This window comes from Zootermopsis nevadensis, unplaced genomic scaffold, assembly GCF_977971745.1.
Source record: "Zootermopsis nevadensis isolate Lab colony 2312 unplaced genomic scaffold, Znev_1.0 Znev_ptg000021l, whole genome shotgun sequence".
In the NCBI taxonomy this organism is placed as follows: Eukaryota; Metazoa; Arthropoda; class Insecta; order Blattodea; family Termopsidae; genus Zootermopsis; species Zootermopsis nevadensis.
The window spans coordinates 15,312,227-15,340,223 of NW_028259153.1; the positions used below are offsets into that span (position 1 = coordinate 15,312,227).

The 27,997-nt window shown below is 37.9% G+C and overlaps 1 protein-coding gene across 5 annotated transcripts; it reads right to left on the reverse strand.

Moving 5' to 3' along the window:
- MICAL-like (protein) lies at positions 1-27,995 on the reverse strand. Of its 5 annotated transcripts, XM_022083180.2 has the most exons (12): positions 27,045-27,995; positions 24,028-24,227; positions 15,127-15,292; positions 14,713-14,903; positions 14,120-14,211; positions 6,829-8,582; positions 6,007-6,238; positions 4,945-5,176; positions 4,013-4,267; positions 2,752-2,854; positions 2,101-2,336; positions 1-1,116 (listed from the first exon to the last, which is right to left on the reverse strand). In XM_022083180.2, the coding sequence occupies exons 3-12, from the start codon at positions 15,276-15,278 to the stop codon at positions 908-910; spliced, it is 3,456 nt and encodes a 1,151-aa protein (XP_021938872.1). In that variant the 5' UTR covers positions 15,279-15,292; positions 24,028-24,227; positions 27,045-27,995; the 3' UTR covers positions 1-907. The 5 variants fall into 5 exon arrangements, with proteins under 5 accessions (XP_021938872.1, XP_021938870.1, XP_021938871.1 ...); XM_022083178.2 differs by lacking the exon at positions 24,028-24,227 and having other exon boundaries at positions 27,045-27,993; XM_022083179.2 differs by lacking the exons at positions 24,028-24,227; positions 27,045-27,995 and adding an exon at positions 19,226-19,379.
- Positions 27,996-27,997: the final 2 nt, after the last annotated feature.

The following is a 27,997-nucleotide window of genomic DNA, read 5'->3' on the forward strand; positions in this document are numbered from 1 at the left end:
TGAATAAGAAAATAGTTTTTTAATTATCATTATTTCTGTACAGAATTTCTTTTCTACAACAATGTATGTACATGATATATTTCTCAATCCAAAATCACGTGGTCCTATTGTTGCGTCTTCAAGTCAACACTTCTAAAAGATGAAGATGAACATGGTATGTCCTCACTTCCATTCTTTTATGTACATTATAATGGCACTGTACTGATTTTAGTGTTGCAAACAATTCTAAAATCCTTCAGAAATTATCAGAACTAACTCTATGGTACACGGTCTTCCTTGAACACATAGCAGCTATTCTGCTGATCAAAAAATTTTATCTGACTAACCAATTAATAAACTTTACAAGAAAGATCCTGCACCAAAGACTCTGGTGCAGAATTTTTCTTGAAAAGTATCCAGTTCTTGGTCAAGAAATTCTATGTTTTTATGGAACTAGAAGCCCCATTTCCACGTTCACCAGTGAAACCTATCTTGAGCCACTTCAATTCAATCCATTCATTCACACCCTATTTCTGTAAGACCCATTTTAATATTATCCTCTCATCTACACACTGTCACAAAGTGATCTCTGCCCTTCCATGATTTCCAACAAAAAATTTTGTGTGCATTTCGTCTTCCTTGATACAATCACTGTACCAATATTACATTATGTGTATAAACTATAAAGCTGCTCATTATGTAACATTTTTCATATTCCTCTTACAAATACAGGGACAGTGCTTTAAAATATGTCACAACCATTTCATTCCACATACTTCTGACATATTCATAATCACCATGTTGATATAAGTCGCATTATTTTGGATAAAAGAGAATATACAATTCCTGGAACCTGCTGAGAAAGTGGCTTTAAGTATCTGTGTACTCATCCAAAGTACTGTCCAAACCCTTTCAGGTTAGGAGTATCTCAGAACCATTTTCTCTTTGACTTCTTCTTCTCTTTCATATATTTTGGCATTGCTTCTTCTCTCTCATCTATGTCTTTATCTGCATCAAGGCCAGATTTCACAGCTTTCATGTTACTATATTTATCTTTGTCTTTTTTCTTTTTCTTCAGTTTTCCATAATCAGATTTTGAATAAGTAAATTCCTCTTGGTACAAAATCTTTCCTTTGGCTGAAAAGTGGAAACAAATTTAATAAGAATATTTTATTTTCCTAATTACATATCATATTTACATTTGAGAAAATCAGGAAGCATATCATGATAGAAAACAAGGCAGAATACTGCAAAACACTTCAGGACAATGCTTATGTCACAAACACTTAATGTTTTAGTGGCGGTAGTATTGCTATCCATAGCCTGACCAGAATGTCGTTTCTTTCTATGACTGAAGAAGGTTGACAAGTTAGACATACTGACAAACCAAATATGAATTCAGATTTGAATGCGTGATACATATAACATATTGGCAATTGGATCTGTTTCCATCTTCAGGTCACCTGTTTTTATTTTACTGAGATGATGATATTAGTGCTGTTAGTGCAGCAATTCAGATTTCACCCCTGAAGTTTAGTGGACTGGATCTGAGGTTGAGATTCAAACAGTTTCAGGTTCAACTCTGATCACTACCCCTAATATTCATCAACATTCAAAGGAGAAGGGAAGGGTATTAGTATAATCATAGTCAATCACCTGAAGATAGGAGTACAACCATCTCCCAAAATATCATGTGTATTAAATATAGTTTAAACAATATTGTCCAAAACAACCACATTATGCCCACAGAGGGTAAAATAAAAATGATTAAATATGTGTACTGGTCAAACCAAGTCTCGGCTGACCTAATTCGGTAATATGACTTGAATTTTACACATCTTATTCTCTGTTTTGTAAATACAAGAATGTAATTTTGTTTCCAAAAATGAAGCTTTTGCAGCGACTGAAGTTGATGAAAGACTCTCGGGCTATGTATATTCTGCCAACGTTTCTTGAAACATTGGCAGAAAATATGGTTTATTCACCATTCAGCCACCTGATACGACTTTGAGCACGAGAGTCTTTAATCAATTTTATAAGAAACCTAGGAAAAAATACTCTCATTCTTGCAAGTATGAAGATTCCACTGTGAGCACATTAAGGTACTAATTTACAACTCACAAAACATGCCAAGCCGTGAATGGATGCTACGATCCTCTTCAGCCTCACGTATCCTGTCCATCTCAAGACATTCCACTACTTCATTACGACGTTCAACCACCTCCACAAGGCGCTGGATCAGCTCCTCCTCACGAGCTTTATCAGAGTCTGTCTTTGTATGTTCTGGCACATCCATCAAACAACGGATCTGGTATTCCAAATCTGCGTGTTCTTCTTCCAGACGCTGCTGGCGACGCCTGGCATACATAGTAACAGTAGTATTAATATAATTAATGTTTATTTCTTGGTTTATTTAATGATACTTTATCAACATCATAGTATACATAGCAAGAAATAATTGGATGATTGAATGATAAATTGGAAAGGATATAAAATGAAGTGTCAGTTTTCTTTGTCTTGTCAACATATTTAGTTGTGTGACATTTCTTGTTGAAAATATAGTGTAATCCAAAGATTCCCATAGTGTGGTCCACAGACCACCAGTGATTCATAAGCTTACAGAATTAACTGACACAATTAACCTTCCAAAAATTTCAATTTTTAGATTAAAATTCACTGATATCTGCCACTAGAGAAATTGATCTGTAGAATTCCAAGATTTTCATGCAGTTCAGTGTGGAATCATTGGGCTGAAACAAAAATCATACATACAAATACATGAGCTCTGCCTGGCGCCGAAACAACTCATTCTTTTCGTTCACCAATTCAAACAGTTGCAACACCAAGTCTTCAAGATCAGGAGTCATACTGGAGTCTGTGAAACAAGAATTAAACTTATAAATAATAATAAAAATAAATCCTTAGATAAAGCCAACACAAAATTCATGAGTATACCTTACTACTGCACCTATTAAAGGAATCAGTTTACATAAAAAATTACCCTGGCTGTAATAAAGGCACAAAAGGAAAGGGAAGAGGAGATCATACGCTAATGACACAGCTGTAAGACAAGAGTTCAAACTGATAATGTTTAAACTTTTCCTCCTAAATTCAAACAATATAGTCTAAACACCAACCCACCCAAGGCAATTTGCTGTTCTTTCACAGATAACATGAAAAATAAATATTATAAAAACAATTTTAAACATCCATAAGAGAATGAACTAAGAGATATTTGACAGTGAAATGACTAATTACAGTTCCAAATAAAAAGGTTTAATAGTGTGCTGATACCTATAGAATTGTCAATATATAAACTGCACTTTTAATAAGTACTGAAGGATTAGCAGGTTAAGGACTGTCAAGAAAGTAATAATAGCATTAATCTTTCTTCAGTTAATCTTTTATATATGATTTAGGTCTTTTAATCCAGTCATGTGTTTATAAATTGCCTTATTGAAATTATAACAACTGATACAGCAGTGAACTCTAGGAGGTATGATGGACATGTACCTTGGATGGAGAAGACAAGAAATGCATACAAATTTTGGTAATAAAACCTCTTTAAAAGCAACCATTTGTTAGACTGCCCCCTCCCCCAACAAAAAAAGAGTGAGGATAATATAAGATCAGAATAAGGTTAAGAGCAGGGGTAGTAACTAAGTCAGTCCACAGTGAATAAGCTACAGAATGGACAATAAGGGATCAATTCCCAGCGGGGGCAGAGAATATTATCATCACCACCACATCCAGACTGGCTCCAGGGCCCAGCCAGCCTCCTATCCAATGGCTATCAGGAGCTCTTCCCCAGTGGCAAAATTGGATGGGTGCAGAACTAAACACACACCTCAATCTTATGCCCAAGTTAACCCTTTACGTGCTACAGTAAATAACAAAAATATGTTTGAAAAGTGTCTAGAGATTTTACTGAAAATTGGAGGAAGTCACAACAAACTTGCAATGAATGATTTTCTTTAACATCTGAAGTGTGATTGAATCTGTCACAAATGGTCTTTTCAACATTCATGCTCACCATCATTAGCAACTGGAGCCTGATCAAACTTGTCACGAATGGTTTCCTCCAGCGTCACTCCTTGTCTCTCCAACTCCTGTTGCTGAACTTCAATATCATCAAGCTCTCTCTTCACTTCTGTCATTGGAATAGCTTTTATCTGTCTGCGCTGTGGCACAGGCCGTGGAGGTGCTGGCCCTTTCTTACGCTTCCACTGACCATACGTACTCTTGTTTGGCCCAAAGATCAGCTGCTGTTCGCCTGGTGACACGGGACCTTCCAAGAAAATAATACATTCTTAATATTTAATGTCAAGTTCCTATAAAAATCTCTCCTAAAAATATGTAAGAAATATACAATGAGACTACATGTAAATGGATATCAATAAGTGACTAGTAGATACGGGTTGTATTTCTGGAACCCTGATACAGGGAGATTTAAGTCAGAATGGCAAAATGGGTGTCCCATACACATTGACAAACCAAGAATGTTTAAAAACATTATTTAAAAATTTCCAGATACAGAAAAGATGATATTAAAGTAAATCTAAGAAAAATCAGTTGTGAATATGCCAACTGGAGTGAATCGATTCTGGAAGGAATCAGTGGACACTATTGAAGAATATGTTATAAATTTTCATGGTCCAAATTAGCAGGGAATATCCTGACCGGCCTAAAACTGCTTAAGAAAATCCCTACAGCACGGAGTATCAAAAAAACATTTTCAACAAAGTAATAAACTCAGTTTTTCAGTACTGACTGGTGTGTCCAGAATGGCTCTGCAGCTCAACTAGTAACTTCTTCAGTGGGTACCAGAGGTTCTTTCATTGGACATAAAAAAAAACATGAAACTGACCAATCACAAGCTATAAGGAACTTCAGGCATTCCACTATGCACCTTATGGGTGTGACAGTTATGTACAGAGACAACTTTGCTTTCACCATTACACTTACCAGAAGTGATTGTATTTGAGGTTTGACTCTGACGGTTGCGATTTGTTACGTCTTTTTTATTTTTTTCACGTTCCCACTCTGAGGAATGAGAAGATGAATCTTCAGACTTGGCAACCACAAGTTTGGCCTCAGAAAATGAGAGTGCAGCTGTTTCTTGTATTGCCATAGGTGGAAGAGGGGCTGGACGAGACTTGCGATGGTGAGGAGAAGATTTTGGAGAAAGTGAATATCCCTGTGATACAAGTCAGAGAATAAAACATCACATTCAGAAAACACAAATACAGAAAGGATTTCATCCTGCTTGACTGTGAAGAGGAAGAGCCACGTGGAAAGCGGCTGGGAGCTAACCCTCTGCGCCTTCGCAGGGGCAGCAGTAGGTCCAATTATCCTGCATGCAATTTATCACACTAAATGCTAATCTTCTCATCATGAAGAGGAAATTTGTGAAATTAATGTCACTGCAATCCAATACTGATTGTTTTGAGAATTCACCTCTCTATATAAGGAAAATTGGGCCTCACTGGAAAGATCATTAACTGCAGATCAACATGTACAGACTGAACAAAAATCTATTCTTACAACTGGATAATGATTCTTCAAAACATGAATTATCATTGTCATATGATCACAATTTCAACAACTTTGTGGCCCCCTTTTTCTCAAAAGACGTCTCCTGCACTAGCCATTTAAGAGAATTTCTTGTTGAAGTCTAGCACTAATGTCATCCAAGGTCTCAACTGTCACCAAAGTTAATTTTCTATCTGGCTTTTTGTCTAGCAATGATCAGGTTGTTTGAATGAGAAATGCATTAACAGAGGCACACAAAAGCAATGATTCTTAGTGGAAGTATTATCACTGGTTGCTAGTGCTGCAGAGGCCAGAACCTGGCTTGCCACCACGTCATTGTCAATGATGAGGAAATCCAATCTGTATATAGTACAGAGTAATTTCTATTGCCAAGACCAAATAAATGGAGCTAAAACAGGCTGTACTATGACCAAATTCATAAAGGCTGTAAGTAGGTAGGTATAAATTATTTTATCATAAATACTGCTAACTCACCAAGCTGGGACACGGAGATGAGGCCCTCGATGAGTAATCAGATGGAGTAGCAACTGTTCCTGGGAAGAGGTCTTGGGCTCTCGGAGGAGCTGGAGCAGGCTTCTTTTTCTTTCGACCTGGGGTTCCACCAGCTGAGCTAACACTTGACAGTGATGATACTGACCCAAATTTGTCAGTACTGCTTGTCAGCAATGATTTGCGAGGCACTGGACATGGGTCAGTAGTAACACTCCTGCATATGAAATAGCTCATGCATTCATCATAAAACATCTGTAACTTAATGTAAGTTAACTACATGGAAACTATTTCTATCAAACTAAATGTAACAGTAAGGTACTCTTTTTGAGACATTCATGGTGAGAAAGCAGTTTACTAATTATATAGCTCTTGTAAAAGGCAGCAGAAATTCCAGAAATTGGTTTTTGCATCATGCCAGATTTGAGGTTAATAATTTGACAGATGTCAGTAGCTTACTGCTCTACAGAATGCTGAAATTAGGTGTCATGTTAAACACCTTTACACATTATGGCAGCAAGGAGAGCAATTTTCTTAGCAAATAGTATGTTTCAGAATACATTACCAAACATTACTACATACATTTGAATATGAGAACTGAAAATGTGAACAGAATCTATGAGACCGATTGCATAGTTACTTTAAAGAATATACAATGCAATGTGTACAAAAAAAGCATCTGAATTGTGCTATGTCAGACCCTTGAAAATCTGGTATATATAGTTCACAAAATAAAAAGCACACAAGGCTATTAAAGATACATATAGAATGAAAATACATAATGAAAGGTAAAATTAAATAACTCACACAACAGTCCTAGGCCGTGGTACTGGATGTTTCGCCTGCACAATGTGTGTGGAATCAATATTCTCATCCCCACTGCTTGGTTCTTCTCCATCACTCCAAAAAGGGTTCAGACACACTGTTGGTGCTTCTAGCACCTTCTTTGTTCCCCCTCTGGTAACAGGAACAGGTGGTGTAGGAGGCTCCACTGTAATCCGTATCTCTTCTTCACCATCACTAGATCCAAACGGATTAATTTCTTGTGCCACTTTTGTTTCAGATGGCTTATAACTAACATTTTGTTTGTTTGTCTGTTCATCATCATCATCTCCAAATGGATTAAGTTCTTTGGGATAAGTACAATCACTGTTCTGCCTTACATCCATACTTTTTGGCAAGGTCAAATTTGTCTGAATATTACCAGACTCCATAACTCTGATGGCAGTTGTGTCTTTTGGAATGTCACTATTATTAAGTTCATGCATATTTGCCACTTTGTACCCAGTACCTATATATTCAACTGAGTCACCAGTATGTGATTGAGATTCATTTTTCAAAGGTGAGCCAACTATTTCAATGACTTCATCACTTTCAAAACTTTTCTCTTTGGAAATATCAGTGTCACCAACCAACTTCTCTTGTCCATCTTGACCCTCTTGCAGTCCAATCTTATCTTCTTCAACCAGTAACTTTTTATCTGTTTGTCCAAAAGATTCAGATCTAGTGATAAGCATATCCAGGGGAGCTGAGATGGTCTCATCCTTTTGATACAGAGCACATTTGTTATTACATGTGGTCTTTGATGCTTTAGTACCAACTTCTGTATCACCACTTTTTTCAAACAATTTCAGTCTCATCTTGACTATGGAAGATGGCAGATCTGAAGAGTCCAGCTCTTTATTATGATTGTCCTCCACAGCCATACTGTCACCTCTAGCTTCGAGCTGTGTACCACCACCAACACTATTTAAACTACCACAGCTAACTTTCAAAGGAACACCATTTCCTGAGAATAAACTACCTCCAACAGTGTTAGAAATATTTGACTCTGTATAAAAACACTTTGCTTGTACACAACCTCCACTGCCATGTGAAAGTGTACTGTCAATATTTACAAAACTACTTTCACTACTCAAATTGTTTCTTGAGTTATCTACATTGTTTAAGGAATTTGAATTTAAAAGAGAGTAGCTGGTATGGTCAAAGTTCGTTTCCTGTAGTGCATTACAATGTGAGGGCAAAGAACACACATCATCTTTATTGTCATTAATACCCAACTGTTGAGACTCTGCCAATGTCTTTCCAAGATCAGTAACACTATTTAATTCTTTTGTATCTTGTAATCCAGGACGGCTCAGCTGACTACTCATAAAATCAGAACGAGCTTTAGAAAATTTTAATTCCACCTGTTCTTTGCCCTCGCTAATATTTGGGACTGTTGGTGTGTCCAATGCCAACTCAAATTCCACACTGTACTCATCTTCTGGACCGGCATGTCCTATCATATCAAGGTTAATCGGAATATTTTGACTAGCAAATTGAGATTTGTCTCCTTCAACATTAGATGGGTGAAGAATCTCATCTGGACATGTTTCACAACAGTACTCTCCCCCTTCTGTCTCATAGAAGTTGGCAAGACTGAGCTGGTGCTGACAGCGGGCACACCGAAAACACGAACGGTGATAAAGTGTCCGCCCATTTACCAAAAGACGTTCTGCTATAAATACAGGAAGTCCACACTTTGCACATGGTTCCCTACGTCCCAATCGTTCAGCTACCTGAAATCCATTGTAACATACAGAATATACAATCATAAGAACAGCCAAAGAAAGTTATATCTAATTTTTGAAAGTATGAAAGTAATATATGTAAAATAACAAATGCAATTTAAAATGAATTATTATGAATAACAGTGACTTTTACAATCAGAATAGTGTAAACATCTTGTGATCCTGTGCATATGAAACAGAATGTATTCCCTCAGAGTGTAATAAGTACTGAACTGGAATATTGGTGGTTCCCAAACTTTATACAAACACACAGAAATATTCAAATATGTAAATACCATTAAAAATTATATTTATTTTCCTTACAAATTATTCTCCATGCATCTTTTTCACTGCTTCAACACTACTTTACCTGACCCATCTGAGACACACTTGAACCATTACAGTATTACACAAATTACAGACCCTTTGAAAAAAAAATTAATCATTAGGCAATTGAAACAGACTACAAAAGGTGACTTTTTTTTCTGAAAAAGAGCATGCACATACATAGCTGCCTTTTTTCTAAAATTGTCAAACATTAATGACACATGAAAAACAAACACTGAAAGGAGTACAAATATTTTTCAAACATATTCCTAGCTACTATGCATAATTCACTGGCCCTGATGTTTATTTACTTGAGATATAAATTCATTGCTACAGAATTAATTTGCATATAGCAAAAAATTATTTTTTATTTTATTACTTATGCTGAACATTTTCCAATAACAAAAAATGTTGCAAATAAAAGTAACATATTCAGATTTATATAAAAATATATAACACACAAAAATCCAGCATTACCCTGAAGGGATTTACAAATTACAGTCTGGGAACCACTCGCATAAATTGCAAAGAAAAACATGGTGACAAGCATCACTGCAAAGCAAGCAAAACAAATACACAAAGCATTTACCTTCTAGCAGAATATTTCAGGTTTATACTGTCCCATTATGTCCGAGCTTTCCTCCTGGGGACATAAAACAGTACAGTGTGGGGTTAGCTGTGTGCATGAATTGGAGTATTGAATGTTATCAACTGGTCCAAGACATTTCTTGAAAAATTCAAATTTGAACTGATTCTTAGTTAATGAGCTGCCAGTCAGTAAAGTGACTGGCTTCCAGCTCAATAGCATGGAAGTGATTTCCAGCAGGACTGGGACTTTTCTCTTTGTCACCATATCCCTGCCTAGCCCCGGGATCCACTCAATGGGAACAGGATGCTCTTTCCCAGGGTGTAACATGGTCACAGCATAAAGCTGACCACTGACCGTCTAACACCAAGGTTAAAAATGCACTACCCCAGGGAAAACTTTAAAACATACTCAGGGTATTTAACAATAGTTTTAACTGTGAGCATTGACAGGGAATCAAATGAGATGAAATAAGCAACGAAAAGTGAGCAGATGGGCAGTTGTGACCTATGTGATGGTATAGTCTTCTATTCACAGGAGAGACTGACAAAGCCCAAAAAACCTGTCACAAGTCAGTAACCTGTTTGACAATAAGTCTAGGTACCTCTAAAGCATCAGCCTATTGTAATACCAACTTGCTCAATAACAGAGGTAAGAGAATAAATACAAAATATTAAGTAGGATTTAAGGTTTCCACAGCAGGGAGTATGAAGATGACCATCTTCTGGGTTGCAGTGTCATGTAGTCTGGTAAAAGTGTATGATGATTGAGAGGTATTTGCTCCCTCCATCACCAGGGTGGTGGTGGTGATGATGACACAAGTGCCTCTGAAACATTGGTGAACTTCTACCAGACTACACAACGTAAGAACCCAGAAGACAGCCAACTTCAACAATGTTTTAATTTGTTATTCTTTTCCTTCAGTTGCATTGAACACCTATGGCAGATATACAAGCACTTAAAAATAGCTACCATGTATGTTTGTGCAGTATGGGATTCAAATACAAGCAGTTTTATTAAATGTACTGAGAAATTATATAATAGCCTCACTCACATAGTTGTGTGTTGAGATCTGACACTTCTGTATCTATTAGAGTGCTTTTAGGTACTGCATCAAATTTAATTTTCAAAGCACCACACATTAAGCAGCTAATAACTGGGAGAAAAAATTCTATACAGCCAAAACTGTAGATAGTTCCATCACCTTTTTAAAGGGACAGTACATGACCTTACATCATAATATCCAAATGAATACCTGGAAAATACAAACTGTAGAGTAGCTCTAGGGCCTTTAACTGTGCAGAGGAGTCTGCATCTAGATGAATTAAATGGATAATGTACTTGACAAAGGAAGGAAGGAAAGAAGGAAAAGGTGAATAAAAATAGTGACAAAATACCACCACAAATTTCAGCTAGTGACACCTCACTCATAAAATCTGTTAAAAATGTGGAATTATAAAATAAAATATGTGGAGTTCTTTCTTGTTACTGTCATTTTCAAATTATAAATTTTACACATTCCAAATGTTAGGATATGAGCCTGGACTAGTATTTCACCCTTTGTCATGGTATTAAAATAACTATCCTGATGCTAATCACAGACTACTTTATGCACTATATCTTAGTGTGATATGCATGACAGGCAATATCTAATTTTACAATACATTACTACACTAGGAGTGGCAAAGACATAAGTCCCAACATTTAAGAAAAGATTTACAACATTATTACACAATACTTAAATTTGGAACTGTGAATTAGTTTAAATAAAAATCATCCACTAAATTATAAATGGGCCTCCCTCATGATAAATATTGGAAACTTTGGAATCATCATATTGCACATACAGGTTCTGTGCTAGTACCCAGCTGATACTCAAGAGAACATTTATGACATTATAATAAGTATCTGATTTTAGACATATTTAATAATTTAAATACAAAACATATTTTTGTGTTCTGTAAAATACTAGTTCCACCAGAATCTTCTGATGAGAAGTCACTAGAATCTACTTGATTACTTTGACTTAGGAATTTCTGTGCTAAATCAGACCCAGCCACCATACTACATGGCTACTATTTGATATCCAGCCACCATATAAAATTTGTGTCCTAATATGCAATTACTATTTGAGACCTGGTCCCTATTCCTAATTGATATGCTAGTATCTGCCTATAATTCAAGTCCAGACTATTACATACACCCTCTACGTCTAAATCATTACACCTGGTTTCTTCCACACGCACAGTGATACACGTTTTAACATGAGGCACAATCCAAGGGATCACCTATAATTTAAGCACGTGTTAACTCAAGACATACCTGCACAGTAACATTCACTGGCTAATCCTGCAAGTGTGCTTAGAAATGTACACTGTGAAGACTAAGAATTCATGCAAAGATGTCTGAGCTAAGGAGTACAAAAATAAACAACTGCAGCTCACAGAATCTCATCACTCCACTGCCTTCCCAACAGGCGGGAAAGCCAGGGCACTCTGGAGACAGTTTTCAGCTTATAAATGCAATTTAAACTGTAACATGCAACAAGAAATATGAGTTAAAAACTAACCACATGCAACTATGACAAGAAGCAAACACCAGTACCCACTACGATGATTTAGTAATGTAATTCAAACCATTACAAAACATAAACATGTCAAACATGTTCTAAATCTGATAAAGTAAACTATACATACCATACATTATACATAGGTGCCATTGCACAAAGTCAGTCCACCAAGATGCTTGAAGGTCATAAGATATATAAACTGTAAAAAAATTAACTAACAGTTCTATGGGTTTTACATACTAATTTGATGGCAATCTTCTGAGGTACTGTTAAAAGTCTCCTGATATAAAATTGTTTTACAAGGTTGTTATCCAAGAGTCCAGTCTGGCCTGAAATCTGGAAAGAACTTCCTGTCAGCTGTCCATAACTGCTTGTTTACATTCACATTAACCCTCCACATTTGGGAACTACTTCCTGACATCCACAACACACATACATATTATGATAAGGTGACAAGACCCACTTGGATCGAGAAGAGGAGAAATTACATAAGTGGAGAGTGGAGAAGCTTTATCACCTGATACCGTTCAGGCAGAAAAATCAAGGAGACTATGACTAACTGGAATACACATGCAATTTATGAGGAAACAGTAAAATTCTACCAGACTACATGGCACAACAACCCAGAAGACAGCCATCTGGTATACTCGTCTGTTTCCATGTAATGATTATATGCATAATCAACAAATGTCATGCACTGTCAAAAAGTCACGCTTGTAATTTATCTGGACAAAGACAGATGTCAGTAGTCAATATCTACAAAGGCAAGTTACATATTAGGCATCATAACAAACAAAAAATATCTCAATAAAAGAGAAAAAAATTTGCTTCAACATTCTGTGCTTCAAAATGGCTACGGGAGAAGGTGTGTCAATATCGAGCAGAGTGTTTCCCAAGATATTATGCTCTCAGGCAGTACTGAACATACTGCAAGACAGGAACTAAAACCCCAAACAAAATCTGCAAGGCATATTCCACACTGTTTAAACATTATACAATGTAGTGTGAACTGTTGCTAGTAGCCAGGACCCAAGCCTCTCAGGTAGCCTGTTTCACAACAAAACCCAGAAATTCCTATCTCAAAATCTAAAAACCATAACTACTGCTTTTAAATCTTAATATGTGCTACCTTTTACTTTAATAGTTCCATTAAATTATAATAAAAGCCAGTCGTCATTCTCACCCATCAAACATGTTCTCTTTTTTTCCACTGTTCTTTCCACATGCAATAGCATTACCATCACCATTGCTACCAGCACCACGTGCAGTGTTTAACATACTACACTTATTAAAACGCCACATAAAATTTTCTTTTATGATTTTTGCATCAAAAAATGGGTATAATCATACTCAAGGCTTTGATTTTGGTAGCACAAAATGCTACACATAATTTATTATTAAGTTTTGGTTTTTTGTATTGGTTTCTTTCATACAATAAATTCAATTTCTTAATTTCATTCTTATTATTCTTCCTTTACAAGCACTATACAAATTCTGAGTACATCTTATTTGTCGGTGTAGAGTATTTTGATGAATAAGTATTGCATCCTGAACACCTGAATCACTGCTACATAACACTGTGCGTAATTATTTTGTTGGATTTCATCAATCATAGAAATGGTTTTAAACCATGTCCTGGAAGTTGGTTGTACTTCCATCTTCAAGTAACCAGTGGGAGGACAAAAGCCTATTCTGATGGGACCCTGGTTGAGTTAGCCTCAAACCTGGACCTGATTTTGATTTGGAAATGATGTGGCTCGAAACACTAAGATGGTGGTTAAGTCTGACAGAATAATTACACACACCATTAAGCAGCACTGTCAGAAACCTTTAAACTTCAAACTGATTTTAATAGTACCCTCTTACATGTACTCGTATGTGCTTTTTAAACTTTTAGAAAAAAAGTGAAAAAATACAAGAGTATTCATATCTGGTATCAAATAAACTAGAAACAAAAACAGCATCCTAAATTTCTTTTAAATAAAATAAACAAGCAAGTATGCTACCACATGCATCTGTGTATTTACAAACCACACACACAAAACACATGCAAAGTACACTTACTTTGCCGGGTGGACTTTCTGACACAGGAGACAATACTCCTTGCTCAGTTTCCGCTACCGGCCTCTTTGGCAATGACCTCGTAGGTGAGGCTCCTGCGTAACAAATTAATAAATACATTTTGAAATTACAAACATATAACATACTGAATGCAGCTGTTTTACGTATTTATTTATTTTTGGTATCTTTTAACAATGCTGCCAGTAACGTAGACTGAATAGTACTGGTCCTTCATGTTAATATACTATTAAAAAGTGTCATAATGGAGGTCTCCAATAGCATGCTCTTGATACAAAGTTTCATGAAAATTATTCATTTACTGTCTAAAATACTGGAGTGAAAAATTCAAATGGGAGACAGACCCCTTTAAAACCCAGGTCACTATATACACCACCTATTTTAACATTGTTTAACTCTGCATTTTGTCCACAGAGTGGATTTTGTATGATTCCTAGAACAAAGAGTAATTACTTCTCTAAACAGCATTAATCAATTAATCTTTGTAATGTAGAAGTATTTTGTTTTCTTTGCAGGGACTGAATTTTTAAATATTATTTAGATGAGCTTCAGCTTCAAAATGTTAAAGTTGAACAAACCTTGTTGACTGCCTGTAAATGTTTGATAGAACTGTGAGAGATATGTTAAGATGGAGAGACGGTCTGGAACTTCATATTCCACCATATCCTCGGCATCTAGAAGAGCAGGAATCCCCAAATGATGCTCTGCTGTCCGGAATGCCAACTCATTGTTATGGTAGATGTCATTCTTTTCAAGATTATCAAAATCACTGAAACAGAATGTTTAGGAAGTTATGTCCGATAGAAATTCTGCCATCAATCAGAATTTTAATTCAACCACACACAAAGCCGAGATAGCTATGGCAATAAAGTGACTTTTCAAGACCAGGGTTCAATTCCTGCCAGAGGCAGGAATCTTTTATCACAATGGCAATGGTATCCCATACAATGCTACAAAATGAATGGTGATGGGGAAACATTAAACATACTTACATAAGATCTGGTCTGAAATGATGTATGATTGCACAAAAGGCCAGACCATCCCTCCAACAAGTTGTCATGTTGTCAATTTTGACTCCTTGGTAACCATCCGTCACTTTCTTGCACCACGCTTCCAGAGCTTTCATTCCCCGTTTTTCACCCATTCTTTGTCTTTGATCTGAAATAAAAAACATGTCACATTTTTCTACCAGTATTATGTGTTTCCTCTCATGAATACACAAAGCTGCCAAATCATAATTTACAGTAAAACGCGTTATTACTGAGAGGAAATCCAATGTGAGAGAAGTAGCCTTGGTATATTCAAAGTACAACTACTATAGTCAGGTCTGTGGTACACAAGTGAACTTGCTTAGTAAAAGTTTGAGTACATTAGGGCTGAGTTAACAAGCCCATTGACATGAGTGGGCACTGTGTTTTGTTGCTGGTTTCACTATCGTGACATGATACAGGCACAGTTTCAGAATCCAAAATGAATGTTTGGTTCCTGAATTTTACTGGCTTGCAACAGCACCCTACAGCTTATGTCCCTGCCCACAGGATAGAACATATGAACCTTGGAATCTTGCTTACAGCTGACACCGTCTCTTTGTTATCAATAATCCAAGTTTTCTTTTTAAACGTCTTTTGTTTACAGTTGACAGCATGTATCACTTTCTAAACTACATTACATCCAGGTTCCCAGTCTTTATTCTCAAGACCTCTTGTTCACAACATACACTGTCTGTCACTTCCTGGTCTGAATTTAATCCTGTTTTCGTAATCTTCATTCTCATGACTTCATGCTCCCATTTCTTCACGCTCATTTGTTATGTCTACTGTGTTTTCGTCTTCCTTGAGAAATCCAGGTAAAATTCGATTTGATTACTTCAGGCAACCGTCAAAACCGCACGTAGAACTGGATCCACCGATTATGGCCGCTGAAATTGTATGCGGACCACTCAATGAAGGAAGGAAGGAGTTTCCGTCGGTCAGTACAGTCTGTGTCAGTGCAGCAGTGTGGAAGCCTGATAACTGTTGCCTTGTGACTGTGCTGTGTTAACAACATGCCACCTGTTCGTTGCAATCTCCTTTCTGGTCATTGATAACGCCTCGTATCACAACACTCAGGCAGACAAACCACCGACGTCTTAGTCAAAGAAGGACGAAATGAAAGCCTGGCTACTGGAAATAAACAACCGATTTTGTGACGTGTTGAAAGCTGAACTGTACGATTTAATCAAATTAAATAAGTCAAAGCACAAATATTATGTGATCAGATTTTAGCAGACAAAGAACGTACTTCCGCCGTAACATCCCGATTTAAACCCCATTGAACTTATTTGAGCAGTTGAAAACAATGGTTTGCAAGCAAGAACACATCATTTAAAGTTAAGGACGTCGAGGATCTGTGTCATCAGAGATTCGAAGAAATTGGGCAAGAGGAATGGGATAATGTATGTCAGCATGTGGAAAAATTAGAACAAAATTTATTATGAGCAAGAAGGCATATTCGAAGACGCTATTGAACGTATTAAAATTGAAGATAATGGAGTGAACAGCAGAAGCGGTAGTGTTGAATGGAGTGATATGTAAGAAGGCGAATGACTGTGAGGAGTGGAAGAATTGTAAGGGGACCGAAGAGTTGTGAAGAAGATAAAATTATCTACTACACTCTGCAGTGTTAATTCTCCAGTGATGTGTAGTGTAATGAAATCGTCTTTCCTGTGTTACATAACGTGGTGATATTTTATTTGGAGTGTACTGTATGCGACCTGCTGCCATCCCTTCCAGCAAACTTCTAGTAAGTGACTCGCTCCGAGGTTCTAATTCACAAAGTTCAGCGGCCAAAAACGCTGGAACGCAGTATACCACATTACCATTCTGTCTCAATTGTATCGACTACAATCACTTCTCATTTCGTAGAAATCTCGTTTGTTACTGTCTTTGTTGCAATAACTATGCATGAGAAAGAAAGAAACTGTTACAAGGACCGTGTTATTGAGAACTGAACATAGACGCTGGTGGCCTACGGCGACACAATCCACAAGAAATCAGCGCTTCTACCCTCTATCAAACTGTGTCAATGAGTTACTCTTTAAATATACACGGAACTGACAACGTTAACATTCAATTTGTTATATGGGTTATCGACCTCAAACAGTGCTCAGTTCAATGAAAAAGAAAATGAAACTCTCTTGCGCTCATTTGCACACTTTCTCCTTCCAACTGTCACAGTGTCGACCGCCTGTAAACGTGTATTTATCAGCCTCCAGGAGAACGACAGTTCCTGGATGCCAGGTCTTTCGTTCCTCATTTCGGTACCAATGCCCCGGTCAGGTCGCATAACAAATGTAGATAAAGACGCAGCAAAAGTAGAAAGGAAGATAATGGCTCCTTCAGGCAAGCAAACTGAATGGGTGGGCAGGCACTTCCATCGGAGTCCCAGGAGGGTTCGACCCCACAGGACGACCGGCGTCAGACAGAGAGAAACTAATCGCGCTGTTTAACGTGTCCATAACAGTACTGCTAATTAATACTTGTGTATTTGTGTAACTGTATCGGGCGGAAGTAAGAGGACGGCACAGAAAGGCTACTCCAATGGGTGCACCACCGACAGACACCACATTTCAAAGTGCAGGACATAACAAAGAAGACAGAACCTGGCGGCAACAAAGTCAGTCGTCTCTGCCCAAGTATTATGCCATGTAGGCGCATATAGGGGGCGGCGGTATGTATCCGCGGGTTCTTAAACCCCGGCACTAGTTCAGATGAGTGGTCAGCTTCATGGTGCTGCTGATCCCGGGTAAATAGTCCCCAGTACCCATTTCAAAGGAGAACAAAAGTGGCCCAGACCCGGTCTGGACAAAGTGAAACAAAAAGACCCACTTCCCCTGCCAGAAATCACAGGGAAGCATTTTCAGTTCCGCCAAACTTCTAGCAAGATGTATGTATGTATGTATGCCAGTCATAAAAGTCCTGCTTCCAATGCAATCCAAAAGTTCACTGGTCTTTGCAAAGGGCCACTGCTGGACCTCAACTTCAGTCAGTTGAATCCAGACATTTTCACATCCCATGTTTTGAGCTTAATTCTAATACCATCCGTCCATCCAAGCGCACATCTCTTTCTTCGAGGTGTTCAGACTTAATCCATATCTCGTTTGCGTAATCTACTTCTCTAAGATCCACATCTTTCTTGAATGTGTCCACTTTCCAACAAGCTCTCCGCTAAAATCATGTACGCACTTATCTCAAGAGTAGTCACGGTAGCAAATATGCACGATTTCTCGTTCTTGCTTTCAATGTCCAAAGTTTATTCTTCAATACCACATAATTATTCATCCCGACCGGCGTTCTAGGGACAACAAATTCAATTAAGGGCAGTCCCAAATACTCGCGATGACGACTGGCAACCTAACAAAAATATTACTTGCAGGTTCCATCACTAAATGTAAACCTATCAAGAGGATGTGATGGAGCTGCTGGTTGGAAGGCCGGGAACCGATTCCCATCAGGGGCAAAAGATTTTTCTCTCAGCTAGCACATCTAGACAGGCTGTTGGGTTCACCCAGCCCCCTATCCCACTGGTTCCAAGCGTGGCACAACTGCAACTAAACTGTCTAACTAGATGGCTTACGGAGCCCGAAGGTTCATCAACGAATTAGCCAAAGCCCTCTACCGGTCCCTGTCCTCGGCCAATAAATTTCAATCGCCACAGCCTCCGCAACTCCTATTCTAAGCAAAGCTCAAATCGAACCTATAAAATACCTCACATAAAGCTACAACACGAAACTATGAACATGGGTAAAGCATACATTTCCTTAAAATCTATCAACTTAGTTAAAACACTTTCTTGAAATGTTATGTGTGTAACAAAATACAATGGGAAATTTATACCTTCCAGAAACATATACGAAGATCACTGTTGTTTCATACACAAGAATTGCTTACAAAGATTTTCATTAAAAAAAGTTGTCTAAATAAATGTTCAGTACTTCTAAAGTCCGCATTCAGAAGCTGCATATTTGGTTTAAATATTTTCTGATCGATCTATTGACAACGGGTGTGCCGAAAGACGAGAGAATCAGAACTTACACTATCATTAACAGCTTACCTTCAGGTAGGCTATTCAGGATTCCAATGCAATTAACACCACCCAGTACTTGAAGACAACTCACAACCTGCTTCGTGACATCGTGCTACGGACTGAACGTGTTTGAGCTTCCCACTGGCGTAGTAGAAAGATCGTAGTGACTTTCTTATGATGACGCAAAGTTCTACGTCACTTTCAAACAATGACGCAACGTTCAACTATTGTTAAGCGCACAAAACACAGCCAAACAATAGAAATGGCAATACCCGATTTTACTGCTCTTGTTGCCAAAAGATTAGGTGTGCCTGTGTGAAATCCAGAAAAAAAAAGGTGACCAATGTGCGTCTGTATGTCTGCACGTTTTAAATTAGCTTCATTTAGCGAATTTTAACGACATATCACTTATCGCGGAAAGGATGGACAATAGGCAGCAAGTATCTCCGAAACGTCTGCAATACTACACGGCGCTACAGCCCTCAAGGTAGCCATCTTTATGCCAAAAGTTGTCGAGCGAATTTCATTTTGGTCCGTATAAGTACGTAACGTTAGTTTAAAACATTTTTCTGTATCATCAGAATCCACATCTTATATGGGTTTTCCATATTTCAGGCTGCAGTTGTGGTCTGGGGTTTCGTCGGAATATGGAGTCGAAAATGCTTCCGCAGACAAGTGAAGGCGAACGGAAGCAGGGTGAGAGAGAGAGAGCAATGGAATTGCCCTCTTTCCGGTGTAAGTAAATCTCCCTCAGAGGGGTCAGTGTCCAGAAAATAGCGGATTCACAGAAATGCCAACTGATAGACAATGAAGGCACAGCCAGATTCATCAATTAAGAACGGACAAGAAGTGCGATGCGAGGTATTTCCTCATACCAGAACATCACAATGGGCACTCAATGAAAGAAATCTCCAGGGTACCGATTTTAAAGCTATTCAGATGGTCAAGAAATTCCTTGCCTTTGTGGAACCCGAAGGTTAATCACCGCCTAACATTAGAGCATGTCGGACTGATTTTCAGCTATTTAACAACGTTTTTGTTTAACTGCATAGCAAGTTGGTCGTATGAATAGTCGATTTGAGAGTATGTGGAAGGAAGAGTTTGTAGCGATTTGAAGTTAAGTTTCCCTTCCCTGGACTGTGGCAACCCACAAAAACCCCACACAGAACAGGCGACCTCGGGCTCAGGATTCAAACCTCGCTAATAAAAAGCAGGGATGCCAACAACTCGATCACGGCATGACTAGAGCATAAAGACGTCTCCGAGTAATTGTGATTATACCCACGGTTTTTTTTATTATTCTAATCCAGTGTTACGAAGGTCACAGGGTCGATCCTAACTGTTAACACCAATCCCAAGATAAAGAAATTTGTCAGTATTATGACAAGTTATCACAAAGACGGGACCAGAGACAAGACCCAAAACGTCAACATACCTCACAGTGGACAAATTCCAACACAACACTGGTATGATGGATCAACCACTGCCACAAACCTAAAGCAGAACCATTACGATAAAACAGGTTGTGAGTGCAAGATAGATGAAACGGGCTCAAGATGATGGCAAATACCCTGCTTTTGTATTTGTGGAACAGATATTTCGGGTTCAAGTATCAGACAGATTATACAGTGTCGTTAAACAAACTACAAATCGGTAACCTAGCACCCTCCAATTTGAGTGGATCCGTTAAGACGAAGATATCGGAATAGTCTCACTTTCTGCAATTCGCATTTCCAGCTGGCACATACTAAGAAATAAATTACTGCGGGGATATCTGAAGGACAGACCGCGTCAGAGTAAGCAAGGCGTGTTGCAGTGGATAATTGTTCCGACAAACTAACTAGTCGACAGCTATATTAGGCCTACTCTGCTAAGCACCATGATTCATCGAGCGAAACAGCAGAAGAAAATTCAGACTGCATGAAGAAACGGGTTTTGAGTTAACCCAATATGTGGTTTTAAAATTAGCAAACCCATCGAAAACGGGTCTACGAGAATGCAAAGCGAAAACCAATTTGAAATTGTATCTAACAAACAGGAAGTGTTTAACGTTGAAAATAATCCCTATTGGTTTCCTGTGCATTAATGCCACTGTGTGGACTTGTAGATCAATAACAACGTTTCGGAAGAAGATGCCCTATACACATCGACATCACCTTCGCCATGAGAACCTCAAATAATACAAAAATAATAAAGACTTTATTTTGTTCTGTTCAAATAACTCTGTTCCTCGATGTATTACTTGTAATTCGACCGAAAAATGAACATTTCAATCACAATTTTTACAAAATTAGGTCACACCTTCCACAAACATGCCCTTGGTGCGGGAGGGGGGAGTAGCTTTCTTTCACGTCTGATGTCTCTTGGCTGTCTACGTCTATTCAAGGCGAAATCAAGCTGACCTGGGCTACAAAACAGGGCGACAGCTGGAGTTCAGACAACGCTTTCGATGGCACTTAATAGGTACTGTTACCATACTGCCAGTGACAATATGGAAATCAGTGAACTTTCTATATTTATTATACGATACACAGCAGATTATTTTATGAATTCCTATAGCATTTGTCAAGTGATCTTCAAAACTAATTAAAACTGCATTGTTTTATAGACGGTAATAGTCTTAATGACTTTCATTAACATCCGTCAAATGTCTGAATATTATATGTGACAGTTCACAGAGAACCGTCAATAAAACATAATACTCATATTAAAAATGGACAATATCAAGTTTAATAAAAATTCGTAAATACTCAGAGGATGCAAGTTAAATCCACATACAATTCTTGGTTAATTATAATCAAGCGATCCTGCAAATGAATCACAATGAATAACTGTCATGTGTGGAAATTCAATCAATATCCAGGCCCTACAATAAAGCGGTTATTAAAACGAGCAGAACTGGACTCAGAAAAACTCGACAAAACTTAGGGTTGGTCTATCACGAGTTCGAGCGGGCGTTAACACCGGCGAACGTAAAGGACGTGACAGCATGAAAGGTTTCCGAAAACGCACCTAAAACGTGCAGTAAGAAAGGAAGGGAAATATGAAAACATCTACTGCCAGGAAACAGGAAATTTATAAGCTGAGATCTGAATCGGGTACGTATTGCGCAAAAGTTTGACTAGAAGTAGCCGTGTGAAATAGAAAAATTTGCAGGCAGGTCGTCTGAGATATTGTTATAAGCAGGTTCCATTGTCTGCACGAGACTGCTGCCAGTAATATAAATTTATCCCTCCACATCGCATAACAACATGTCCGTCAGTAATATAACCTGGCGACAGTACAGCCGAAACGTCCTGAATATTAAATATACTTTGGGAAACAGTCGAAGTCCAACATAACTGTAATATACGAAATCGCATTCCACAGTCCGGCCTGGAACCGACTGACGTTTTTCGTGGGCTTCCTCAGTTCTTTCGCCGGAATCCTACAACAGTAAACAAATGTCACGATTGCCTCCTTGCTCATTCACGCCTCAAATGGTCGCCGGATGTTTCTTGACATCTGCCATCCAATTTCAACAGTACCACTATTAGAAATAGATAAACGGAATGAATAATACACCAAACACACTCTGACTGGACGGCAGAAAACAGGAAAGGTACAGGTCATAAGCCAAGGAAATAACCGGGTGAGGAAGACGACATTGTTCTCAGTCCCGGGGCCGTGTGAACTCGTCGGTAGATACCAACATTTCGGATAAACAAGTCTCCATCTTCAGGGCTGAACGTAGGCCAAAGCCCAGAAGAACATCATCATCCTCAGCACCGCGAAAACCTCGTTTCATATCCTGAGGCAGTGTACGGTTGTGCTGTTCCTCCAAACGAATTCAAGGACGTAATTATGAACCGGCCACGGCAACTTCCTTTCCGATTCATGACACATTCTGCTCACAGCTACACACTTGAACATTGCCGAGTGCGATAAACAGTAATCAGCAATACACTTGGAGCTGATGTTAAATATGCAAACCCGAGTCATATCAATCCACGTGTAACATAGTTGTTTTACTGATGACGTGACGAAACGTTTCCTACTGCAAACGGACGGTATTGAGGCCATCACGATTACCTGCTTGGTCAGACTGACTCCGCCTAGCTAACGGAACCTCTCAGTTTTCGGTTTTTACAAAGAGAAAGGTTTCCGAAAAAAAACTCGTCCTGGTTCAGGTATGATGCACATGTACCTCAAACCAGAGATTCTCAAGTGTGGACACCAACCACACTCATGAGCTCAAGAGCCTGCACCAATTCGAAAAACTAATACTAGGAAATCATAATGAATAAATGCTGTAAAAATGTGGCGAAGTTAAAATATTTGGGAATAACAGCAACAAATAAAACTTCATTATCGATAAAATAAAGAGAAATTCAAATGCTGGGATTGTTTGCTACCCTGCAATTCTGAATCTGACTTCCAGTCTGCTAACTTAAACTATGATAATTAAAATATACAAAAGCATACTTTCACATTTGTTTTGCTTGGACGTGAAACTTTATCTCTCAAGCTGATGGAAGAACACGGAACAAAAGGTGGAAGATTGAAGAGGTGGGAAAAACTTCATGAGCAGGTGCATAATCTGCACTCTTCGCCAATTGTTAAAGACGATATTTAGATAGCATGAAGCAGGCATGGAGGAACGAGACACTCCTTCAAAATTGTTTATGGGATATTTCAAGGGAAGAGACCACTTGGAAGACCTAGGCGTAGATGGGAGGGCAGCATTAATATGAATCTTATAGAAATCGGGTCAGGGGCTATAGACTTAAACTTCAATTTTGAAACCCCTGGAAGGAAAACAAACGCAGTTGTAATTAAAGACCTCTAACCTTAGTGGATGGCAAAGTAATTCACCATCGCCTCGGCGGCCTTCCCAGTTGCCGCTTCCATACATTCTGTACGCATTTGACTCCCCTAACATGCATAGGCCACTGTAGTATCCTTCAAGGAATTTCCATAACAGCAGTTAATACCCAGTTAAATGCCACCTACCCAAGGAAGACTGCTGCTTTCAGTGTGTTCTTGAGACCTGAGAGAATTGCAAGACTGAAAACGTTACATGAAATAACTTGACGTAACTTTCACTTGGATATGAAAGGTCGATTGATGGCAGCCTCTCTACTTTCAAAAGACAATGAGGATCTAAACTAAGGCCTTCACCAACACAGACTTGTTTTGCAAAGACGTAAGCATTCGTTCAAACCAGAATTTTGTCAGTATTCATTTCTCAAGGCCTCTACATACCCTGCCCATCTACACCATTTGATCACCCTAATACCATTTGGTTATGAGAACAAATTATGAAGTGTCTCATTATGCAGTTTTCTCCAGCTTCCCATTACTTCATCCCTCCTTGATCCAAATATTATTCTAAACACCCTTTCTCAATCAAAATTATACACATAAAATAAAAAAAAATTACAGTTACATGTACAATAATATTCTTTTTTGTTTTATTTCATAACATTATCGTTTGCAGAAACAATATAGCCAAAGTCAGAAGTAAGGAAGAATTCTCTTTCGGGGATCAACTTCTACATTGATTGAGATCACCTATCTACTTCAAAAGAATTTCATGTTCATAGATACTGGTAAAGCAGGAACATAAAATAAATCCACTGACTGAAGAACAGAACTAACTAGGTCAAGGCAATCATAACTATGCAGAAGCGGCTGGAAGGAGGACATGTAAAGTGATAATTTATTGAAGGTTTTCAACTTATAGAAGAATAAAACTAACATTGACAAGTAAGAAAATACGTGCGTGTTTAATGTTACCCAGTCCTGTGTAAGTAGGCCTCACGATGGCCTCCATCCCTTCTAAGGAACCATACCAAACATATAAAGAATTCAGAATTCCAAATCAGTAAAGGCCCAAAGGATTAAAACAGTGCCAGCTGATCTTATAGGAATAGGAAATGCACATATTAAATTGGTTCGGCTGATTGGGGATAGAGGCTGTAGGTTATGACAAGTCTCTACAAGTAGAAACAGTTTACAGTTTAGTCTCATAAACTAGACTTCACAGGTTTGCTGTGGTTTTGACACATTTGGAGAGGTTTAGACTTGTTTGGACAGGCAATGAGGACCCCAATAATATCATCCATATGTGGAGCTAACCTTGGGAAAAGACTGTTGAATAAAATTCTGTATGCAATGATATCTGCCACTAGCCTTCATCAATGAGATTTATCTGATGTGTCCTACAGAGTACCTCCTTAACTGAAGGCAGAAGCAGGAGTTTTGAAAATGTAATTTCTTCTTCTTCTTCATTTTAAAGAATAGACATGGATAATGTAAAAGCAATACACAAAAAAGAAATTATATGGCAGGCCATCAAATTGCCTCGAGACTCCTCAGACCAACTTTTCAAAATTTAAATGTAATAAAATTCATTATGAAGGTTATGATGATGGTGGTGTTTAATTACTTTCAGTTTCTTTGCAGCAATTCTGTATGCTACTGCAAATATACATACCAATTAGGCCAGAAGTACATGGCATAAAGGCAGGAACTTTTCAAACAACACTGTTATTTATATATAATTGTAGCACTTTAAATATATCATATTTATATTCATAATGCATCACAAGTTAAGAAATTAATGACCTGCCATAATGTTTCTCTGGGAAACCAGTCTTGACTTACATTAGCTTTTCAATTAAAGTAATCTAATATAAGTTTGAGGGCCACCTGCATCTATAATATTCTGAATTGTCAAAAATGGTATATATGTTGCTACTCATTTCTGTACACAAACACTGAAAATGTTTCTCCTTTCTAAACTGAAGTGTGATTTCATGAAGGACAACAGCATATACAGTACTTTTCAACAGATGATCTTTGTAAGCAGGTTCCCATATCTGCAATCACACCAGATTATGTAATGTTTCAATTCTGGCATGAGAATAGCGGCTTCATTGTGTTTCAATTTTGTGACACAACAAAATATCAGAATTTACCAAAAGCGCTAGTCAGGAAGCTAATGTTAGATCTCAGAACACTTTAATTCCAAGAAAAAGTAATCAAATATATAGCTGAGAAATGTGTGGATTATGTTTAGTTTTCCTCCCTCTTGTAAAAGCTATTCTGATTATTCCAAGTAAGCGATTGCACAAACTACTCTTCCACCATTCTTCCATACCCAAGGCTGGTTATGTTCACAATCAAAAGTACTGCCCATTTCTGCAGATTCACAATTTCCAAACGGAAAAAGTAGATTTTATCAAATAAATATAACTCAAACACCATTAATCTAGTCAACTATGGTTTCTTCTATGAACTGACACCCACAATCAACTTTACAAACCAGGTACAAAGCAGTATGTGCTACTGTGTGCAAATCATGAAAAGTATAAACATGAACAACTGTAAGCAAGATGAGTCAAAACTACCCACTTTTAAAAACAGCTACAGAGTTGGAGTTTATTTACACTCCATTCATCCATCTTTGGGCTAAACCAAAAGATGTATCATTTTAAATAGAGATATACACATACTTAAGAATTTTCAACGTAAGTACAACCTTATTTCACAGACACATATACATAAAGCTTAAGAATTGTCAACAGAGGTAAAATCATCTGGAGGTGGAGTGAGTTAAGAAGTAAACTTCTAATGCAGACTTGAATACATTTATATCATTTTTTAAACTTTTAATTGGAGGTGGAAAATTACTGAACAACTACTGATAAACTCAAAAGGGGCCCTTATGAACATATATGATACAAAAATTTATGTAACACACACTCTAAATGCAATAATATATAAACGTCTCTCAAGAGCTTACTTAGGGAATAATTTGTTTTAAACATGGTAACAAACACTCCATCCAGATGCGCCTTACCTGAATACGAATAAGTGTCCTGGAATCCAAAATCACACAGGTTTGCGTCTGGGTTTTTCATCCAGATTTCTTAGAAATGTCACAAACAAAACACCTGCGATCACAATATCTACTACCCTTGTTGAAACGCTTACGCTACCAACTGCCCTATCAATTACGAAAGATCGCCAAAACGGAATGTCGTGAGACTACGCCTTGATGAAATAATAAATTCTAAACGGCAGTCACAATGAATTAAAACTCAATTCCCAACTACTGACAGAAATATTATATCACAGAAATGAAATACAAATGTTTTACATTACTAAATAATAAAGTCACAGGGAGAAGAACGAATATGGAAGTTCTGCAAAGCATGTCTCCAAATGACAGCCAACATAATTATTTAAAAATTTAGCGTTGAGTAAAATTATTAGTCAGTTCTGGGAAATTAAGTCAGAACTTAGACACATAACAACATCATCTTGCAACACCAGTTCTTCAAGTTTATGTTCTCGTTTAACACTACCAAACGAAGACAGCAGCTTGTCCACGGCGTTACTTCACTATAGCCAACAATATTTGCATACATTCCCTACTCGTATTCTAAAAATTCACCAGATGTTGATTCTCTGTGGCGCTGCTGTGTGTGTTTGTGTGTATATAGTAGTATTGGGTTCAGCCTTTGTCACGAGATGGCACTACGTAAAAGATCTCCAAAGACAATTCCGAATTCCGCGGCGCACAATTTGAACGGTAGTCAGTGGTTACATCGTGACTTGGGTTGTGAATTTGTTTCCATGACATTACAACACAGGAAAGCACTGCAATGTTCCTTTTCCCTACGCCCTTATATTAAGCTGGATACATGTAAGAGGAAATGTACGCAGTTCGTAACATATGGGCCAGTTAGATGTTAAATTTCCTTAGTGTGAAAAATGCCTAAAAAGTACTGACACAGTTGTTTCTCATAT